The 8,499-nt window shown below is 37.1% G+C and overlaps 1 protein-coding gene across 5 annotated transcripts; it reads right to left on the bottom strand.

The window, feature by feature from the left end:
• Positions 1–2,285, bottom strand: LOC109004601 (zinc finger A20 and AN1 domain-containing stress-associated protein 8-like). Of its 5 annotated transcripts, none has more exons than XM_018983208.2 (2): positions 2,135–2,285; positions 1–962 (listed from the first exon to the last, which is right to left on the bottom strand). In XM_018983208.2, exon 2 carries the CDS (start codon positions 944–946, stop codon positions 428–430), a length of 519 nt encoding a protein of 172 aa, XP_018838753.1. In that variant the 5' UTR covers positions 947–962; positions 2,135–2,285; the 3' UTR covers positions 1–427. The 5 variants fall into 5 exon arrangements, with proteins under 5 accessions (XP_018838753.1, XP_018838756.1, XP_018838752.1 ...); XM_018983211.2 differs by having other exon boundaries at positions 1–973; positions 2,135–2,267; XM_018983207.2 differs by having other exon boundaries at positions 1–978; positions 2,135–2,232.
• Positions 2,286–8,499: the final 6,214 nt, after the last annotated feature.

The raw sequence follows: 8,499 nt of genomic DNA, 5'->3' as shown, positions 1-8,499 counted from the left end.
AATATAAAAACAATGAAAATTATCCAAGATTCAAAGACATGGTTTTAAACCCAAGAAGAGCATTATACCTGTAGGGAATATTGAAAGAAATGCCCATAACATTGCATACATGCATGAAACAGAGAATACCAATTTTCCATGTACTTCTGGAAACAAACGCAGCCAACCGAAATTTCACATTACAGGTTAACCCCGAATATGTCTATCAAACCAGCACAAATAAAGACTTTCACACTGGAGCCAAGAATGGTGCCCTCACCAATAAACAAGGAGTAGACTTCTACAGATGCCCTCACTATCATGACTTGAACCATTTTTCTCCGTGGAGGACGCGTACAAGACAAGCAGCCAACTTATATAGAGACACGTAGATGTAGAAAGAAGCATCGCACTTCAGGACATAAATCTTCACTTCAAACTATTGGCCCTATATTTTATCAAGCTTTTCTGCCTTCACAACAGGGTTGGCTTTTGCAATAGCATCCCGGGCATTTGACCTATAATCAAAGGCACAGTCATGCTTATCAGAATAGCGATGAATTGCACAAAACAGGTTTCCACACTTGCAATTAAAGCCGGTTAAACCAACACGCTTTCGACAAGTCATGCATCTACTTGGGCCCTCTTTCATAGGCATCGGGAGGGAGTTGCTTGAGGATGAATCAGTCGATGTTTCTATTGAAAAGATCTGTCTCTCCACTGGTCCAGATTGTACATTCACCGCATCCATAATGACAGGCTCATTTTCATTACTGCTAGAGCTGCCATTCACTATGCTTCCTATTGATGATGCCGCAAGGTTGGCTTGCTCCTGCTTCAGAAACACGTCCTTGTAGCATTTGGAACACATATTCATTGTCGCAGCCCTTCCAAAGAAACCACAGTTATTAATGCAAAGAATGGGGCGTTCAGGAGCTTGGCATCCTGTCTCATCGTGAGAATCCATCTTCTTCTCTAGTTTCCTGCAAGAAAACTTAACTTGAAATCCACAACTGCAAATCAGATGCAAGAATGAGAGAACCATCATCCCAGCATATAGGAATCCATATTACACAGGAAGATAAGTATATACTTCAGAGACCCACAAGGCCATGCATACATAAGTACTAGCAAACGAATGGGCAAGTCCAGGTACGTGGAAAAGGTAATCAAGGAAGCAAAAAAAGGGATACAACTTGCACAAATCTTATTCAATTCCACAAATCTTATCAATTTCCTTACAACTTGTACTATGACATGTGTCAGGGCTGCATACGGAACAAATAAAAGCAGTGAATAGTGGAGAAACATCGACTTTCCAAATAAGAGTGAGAGTTGGCAGGAGTTCAAACAGCAAGAAAATGCGAAAAATGCAGAACCACCAGTTTTTTTCCTTTTTTTCAGGGGGTCATCTCTCTAGCATCCCCACAAAACATTTCACGCAGACTCTACATGGATGAACATCTTCAGGTCTCATATAAATCAAAACAAGTCTAGCAAAATCATAAGCTTTCTTGAACAATACTCTAATAAAGCCAGCCCCGTATGAAACAATCAGCATAGAATTTTACCCGGTTCAACATACCGAAACATCAAAATTTCCTTCATATAACGATTTCGACAAACGCCAACCAATTTTTTTTTTTATAAGTAATCGATATTATATAAATAGAGATGGGCAAAACCCAAGTACACAAATTAAAAATATTACTAAATAAACAGCCAAAACCCTAACTTTATCTTCTCACAAACATTTACCCATCACATAAAAATTGCTAAAACATTTTTATATCAAATCCAACTAGCCCAAACTCAAAAAGAATCACCTGCTTAACAAGTAAAACTAGTCATCTTCATAAATAAATAAATAAAGCAAAATATACCACCATATATATCTGTCGAATATAACATACGTTCGCACACACGGGAAATGAAACCCTCAAAAGTATAAAGAAACATATCAAGAAACGCCTCGTCTGTTTGGTTTCGCCGATCTCGGTGCATAAAATGGAGCCAGATGATTACAACTAGAAATGTTTTCCTTTTTATTTAACTGAAAATAAAATATATAATCCCAATCGGGCATAAATTTCAAAAACCAACGAGAGAGGACAATAATTTGAAAAAAAAATAGAGAGAGCGAGAAAAATCTTACCCTGGATCGATCAGATAATTGAACAAAATTGGGAAAAATGAAGACCAGAAGAGACAGGGAGAGAGAGAGGGAGGGTAAAAACGTTAACAAGGCTGTCTTCCTCTGTTTGCCTATTGAATTTAAGGAAAAGAAATAGCATGTCGTAAAAAATTGAGCAGATATAAATCTATACGATAAAAAATTAATTTTTTACCATGAATTCATTCTTTTTAAGAAAAGTTATACGACTGTTATCCAATCTACAATTATATTTAGATTATGTTTAGATATTAAAGTGAATTGAATTGAATTGAGTTGAGATGAAATAATAAAATATTATTAAAATATTATTTTTTAATATTATTATTATTTTTAAATTTAAAAAAATTAAATTATTTATTATATTTTGTATTGAGATTTAAAAAAATTGTAATGATGAATTAAGATAAATTAATATAAATTTAAGATTTAAACTCACCCTTAATATTATTTTTTAAAGTTCCGTTTTGTCGTTGATAATTTAGATTTAGATTTCGATTTCTTTTAACATCTAAATACCTAATTCTCAAATTATTAAATTTATATCATTTTAAAAAAATTTTATATTCACAATCTTATTTAATTCAATATTTTTTTATGCACAAGATCGATAATTTTTTTTAATTTTTTATAAATTCATATATAAACTTATCTTAACAATTAAATTTATTTAAATTTATTTAAAAACTTTTTATAAAACTCACTCCATCCTTACAATTTAACTTCACTGAACTCAAATCTCCAAACGCACCCTGACCCTAAAACAACGCTCATTTTCTCTGCCAACTGACAGACGCTCTCCGCTGAGTTGGTGGCGCGGGATTCATTGCCCTTCCGAAAACCTTGTATTTACAGTTTTACCACTTTCCTACGTAACGCTTCATGTGTTTAAACCGGGTTGGGCTTCGCTGAGCTGATCCAAAGGGCTGGGCTTGACACCTCGGCTCGTGTGTTTTAAAGACTTTAAAACTAAATTTTTCAATCGATTACTTTAAACCTTGTATAACCATTTTGTTTGGAAAATATAAATACTATTTATCACTGCTGTGAATTGTAGTTTTTTATTAATTTTTTTCCAAATATTTTTAAATATCTTTAAATGTTTTTAAAAATAAAAAAATACACCACTTCATTAGACTTTAGTTGCGTCCTAAACCCATCTTATTTGTTTGTGTTTTTTTTTTAAATTGTTTTTTATATAAATTTTTTTAATAATTTTTAATATTTTTAAAATATAAAATAAATATAAAATATTATTAAAAACACTTTCTTAATCAAGAAGTAAAAAAAATTATTAAAAAATACTTCCTTAATTATGAAGTAAAATAAAAAAATATTAAAAAAATATTTTTTATTTTACTTCGTGATTAAGAAAGTATTATTTAATAATATTATTTTATTTTTTAAAAATATTAAAAATTATTAAAAACATCTATATAAAAAAAGAATTAAAAAATACACATATAAAATACACCAGAGCTCCAGCGGGAGCCCCCAGCAGGAGCTCCAGCATTTTCCTCTTAATTAATCTCAACTCATCATTACAACTTTTTCAAATTTCAATATAAAATATAATAAATAATTTAATTTTTTCAAATATCAAAATAATAATAATAATATTAAAAAATAATATTCTAAGAATATTTAATCATCTCAACTAAACTCAGTTCAACATCTAAACGCAACCTAATAGTTACTTATTTATTCATTAAGAAATAAAAAATAAAAAAAATATTAAGTTATTAACGTACAAAATAAAACTTATCTAACTCACGAGCTACTTGTAATGTTTTTAAAGAATTTCTTTGTGCTAGAAAGATTATCGTAATATTATCATTTATTTCAATGTATACACGTTAACGCTTAAATATAATAGTTATTGCATATAAATATTTATTAATAATTTATTTCAATGTACACATGCTAACCTTTAAATATAATTTATGTTATAGTTATACTCAATATTGTAAACTTGGGATCAGCCGGATATAATTAATCAATTTCTCAATTTCCAAAGCATCGTTATGGTGCACTCTTCCTTGATATAATTCATCAATTTCTCAATTCTGTTGGGACGTATCATCCCCATTATATATCATTTCTTATATGCTCGAAGGTGACTGAGCTGAACGTCGAACTAGCTCGCTCTCAGGGTGAGGTTGCTCACATTCTTCCTCAACTAACAACCACTTACATCATTCTGGGTCGAGCTTGGGGTATTGGATTCAAGCATCAGATCAAACAATTAAGAGAATTCTTGCTTAATCATCCTGAGACAGATCTTCGTATCTTGGATTGGAAGTCAATCCGAACTCGTTCCTCAGCTTATCATATTTTTTATTCCTTTCGGAGAGACACCATGATGGACGCCTTTCCTCCTCCTCACCGTTCCTGGAAGGAAATTTTTTTTCCTTTTTATATTAAGATTAGGCATGGAATACTGTGTATGTTTTGAAGAACCATCTTGATCTTAACGATATGTTTGTTGTTTCAATGGATGTTATGTTGTTCCTTCATTTCCGTGGCATTTGACTTATGTTATGTTTGCTTTTTCTTTTTTTTCTTTTTATTGGAATCTTCACTTGGATGCGTTTCTCTCAGGTGTCTTTTTGTTTTTAGACCTTTGGTGAGAAGTGTGTAGTTAATAACATTGGCAATAAGAGTGTAGCGGAAAGATACCTCAACTGCGTAACGTTGGCGATAAGAGTGTTACAGGATGATGTCTCGACCGCATAACTCTGGTGATTAGTATAGCAGGAGGATGTCTCGATCGCATAATTCTAGCAATTGGTGTAGCGGGAGGATGTCTCGACCATGTAACCTTGACAATGAGAGTATACCATAAGGATACATCGACCGTGTAACTTTGGCAATTGGTGTGGCAGGAGGATGCCTCAACCGCATAACCTTGGCAAAAAGAGTATAGCGGGAGGATACCTCGACTGTGTAACTCTGGCAATTGGTGTAGCGGGAAGATACCTCGACCGTGTAATCTTGGCAATGAGAATGTAGCGAGAGGGTACCTCAACCATGTAACTCTAGCGATTGGTGTACCGAGAGGATGCATCAACTGCATAACCTTAGCAATAAGAGCATGGTGGGAGGATGCTTCGACCGCGTAACTCTGGCGATTGGTGTAGCAGGAGGATGCATTGACCATGTAACCTTGGCGAATAGAGTGTAGCAGGAGGATATCTTGTCCGCGTAACTCTAGCGATTGGTGTAATGGAAAGATATCTTGACCGCGTAATCTTGGCAATTAGAGTGTAGCTGGAGGGTGCCTCGACCACGTGACTCTAGCAATTGATGTAGCGAGAAGATGTATCGATCACGTAACCTTCGCGATAAGAATATAGCGGGAGGATACCTCAATCACGCAACTCTGTATCCTCCCACTATATTCTGGCAATTGATGTAGTGGGAGGATGCCTCGACGTCATGTCCTTAAGGTTATAGGCTCTAAAGCGATGGCTAGCCACCACGATGTATGGCCCTTCCCATCGGGGTCCTTGCTTCCCTTTTGCTGCTGTAGTTATTCCAATTTCATTTAGGACTAGGTCACCCACCTTGAAGGACCTTAGTCTCACCCTTTCATTGAAGTATTGTTTTCTCTTTCTTTTGCAGGTCGTCACTCTGAATTCGGCGTCTGCCCTAATCTCTTGAAACAAGTCCATATTTTCTTCTACTTTTTTGACATTTCCCTCAGCGTCGAAGCCTTTCCTCCTGTGGCTTGGCAACCCCACATTCATCGGTATCATTGCTTCACTTCCATAGGCCAAGGCAAAAGATGTTTCATTGGTTGATGTTTTCGACATTGTTTTGTATGACCACAAGATTCCCAAGAATTCATCTGTCCAAATCCTCTTCTTATTGCATATCTTCTTATTTAATATTCCTACAATGGTCTTGTTGGTTGTTTCAATCTATATGTTTACTTATGGATACCTTAGGACGAGTATTTGACTTTGATCTCGAGCTCAACACACCACCTGGTAACATAATGTTTTGGGTGGTCACTATCTCCATTGCTTCGGCTTTTGTCCATTTGGTAAAGTAATCTACGACGACGACGATAAACTTAGTTCCCTCCTTGCTTGGGGACATAGGACCAACTAGGTCTACGCCCTATTGAGCGAACGACCAATGGGTGGTCGACTTCAGTTCTTTAGGAGGGTTATTCGGGATTGGCGCATAACGTTTTGTCTATCATAGTGAACCGGGTTGCCCTGCTCCTGACCTTCCTTGCATCCTCACTGGAGGCGGGAAGGTTTCTGGTTTCCAAATATTTGATTATGTCACCCACCCATTCTGGTGTGTCCTTTCCTACCTCCAAGAACTTGGTTCCTACAATCGATGTGTCAATTGCCCGGATGCGAACCTCCCATGATAAAGTTTCTTCCTGCTTTACTGAGGCTGCTCGTGCTAACTGATTGGCTTTCCAGTTGTCAACTCGAGGGATTCGCTCAAGCTATAAATATTGAAGGCGACTACACCCTTCTCATACTCGATGGAGGTACTTTATTAACTTTTCTCCCTTTACTAAACACTCCCTTGTGACTTGGCCGACGACAACTTGTGAGTCTGCCTTCATTTCAACTTCTTTCATGCTTGAGGTTTTTGCTATGGCCAACCTATCGAGTATCGCTTCGTATTCAACTTCATTATTTGTCACTTTGAAGTTCAACCGTATCATATAGCTTGTCTCAACCCCATCGCATGTTATCATGTACACTCTTTACGTCGCCTCCTGTTCAACAAGATGATCCATCCACGTACACTTGCTACGACTTCCCAACTGGAGCTCTTATTGGAAGTTTGTGAATTCTACTACAAAGTCAGCCATGATTTATCCCTTGATAGTAGTTTTAGGAACATAACTAACGTCACAACAACGAAAGCGATCGATTCTATCTTTGGGTATCTTGTTTTTGCTCCTTTTAGAGCTCTGCTTACTTAGTACACAGGCTACTGTTCCTTTCTTTCATCCCTTATGAACATGGCATATACAACGTCTGGGTTCATGACCAGATATAGCGACAAGGGTTCCCCTTGTTTAGTTTGACTGAGTAGTGGTTGGTGCGCCAAGTACTCCCTTAACTGTGCAAAGGCTTATTCACATTTAAAGTCCCAGTTTTAAGCCTTCTTCAGGATCTGGAAGAATGAGAGGCAGAGGCACCTATCTGTTGACCAGGACATAAATCTGTTGAGGGCTACTATTTTTTCCACCATTTAGATTCGTGGGTGACTTCATCTCAACGATCGTCCATAGCTCATCGGGATTGGCCTTGATACCTCTCTCCGACACCATGAACCCTATAAATTTTCAATGCGCACTTCGTCGAGTTGAGTTTCATCCTGTACTAGTGCTGCACTCTGAAGGCTTCCCTCAAATCCTTCATATGTTGCCCGAACTCCATGTTTTTCACTAGCAGGTCGTCCACATAAACTCTCTTTCAACCTATTTGATATATGAACATCTTGCTCACCAGCCTCTGATATCTTGCCCCTGCATTTTTTAGACCAAAATGCATGACTTTGTAGCAATATAATCTCTGATCAGTTATGAAGGCCATATTCTCTTGGTCAACTTGTCCCATTCAAATTTGATTGTACCCTAAATAAGCATCCATTAAGCTTGACATTTTGTGTCATGCAGTCGTGTTGACAATCAGGTCTATCCTCAAGAGAGTAAAACTATCATTTGGGCAGGCCTTATTAAGGTCTGTAAATTCCACACACATGCACTGCTTCTCGTTGGACTTTCTTACCAACACCACATTCGACAACAACTCAAGATATGGAGTTTTTCTGATGAACCCAGCTGCCAACAGTTGGTCCACCTTTTCCGTAATCACCTTATAATTTTCGGAGCTAAAACTCCTTCTTTTCTACCTGGCTGGTCGTGCACCCGGGTTGACATTCAGTTTGTGTTCCATCACGTCATAGCCAATCCTGGGCATGTCTTTGTGGTTCCATGCAAATACATCTTTGTGCTCGGTGAGGAGCTGTTTTAGTTATCGCCTTTTACTTCTTGCTATTCTAGTCCTAATCTTCACAGTGTTCTCCGGTTTGGCTGAATAGAGGCTGACAAGATCCAAGGGCTCATCCACTTCCCCTTGTCTCAAAGTGTCTTCTTCCTTGGTTTCAGCCTCGGTCATTAGTACTTTTGTTGGCGATAGAGGGACCTTGGTGATGTCTTCTCGTGACTCAACCATTTTCACTTCTCCTTCTCTTTGTATGAGTTCCTAGACGTAGCATTCTCGGGTGAGTACCTGCTCACCACAAACTTCTCCTATTTCCACTTTCGTGGGAAACTTCATTTTCAAGTTATATGTGGAGGTGATTGC

The sequence above is a fragment of the Juglans regia genome, chromosome 4 (genome assembly GCF_001411555.2).
Source record: "Juglans regia cultivar Chandler chromosome 4, Walnut 2.0, whole genome shotgun sequence".
NCBI lineage: Eukaryota > Viridiplantae > Streptophyta > Magnoliopsida > Fagales > Juglandaceae > Juglans > Juglans regia.
This window is presented reverse-complemented; position numbering and strand designations above follow the sequence as displayed.

Excerpts from the sequence above, each read along its gene's own strand:
- LOC109004601 (XM_018983208.2), bottom strand. The coding sequence starts at position 946 with ATGGATTCTCACGATGAGACAGGATGCCAAGCTCCTGAACGCCCCATT.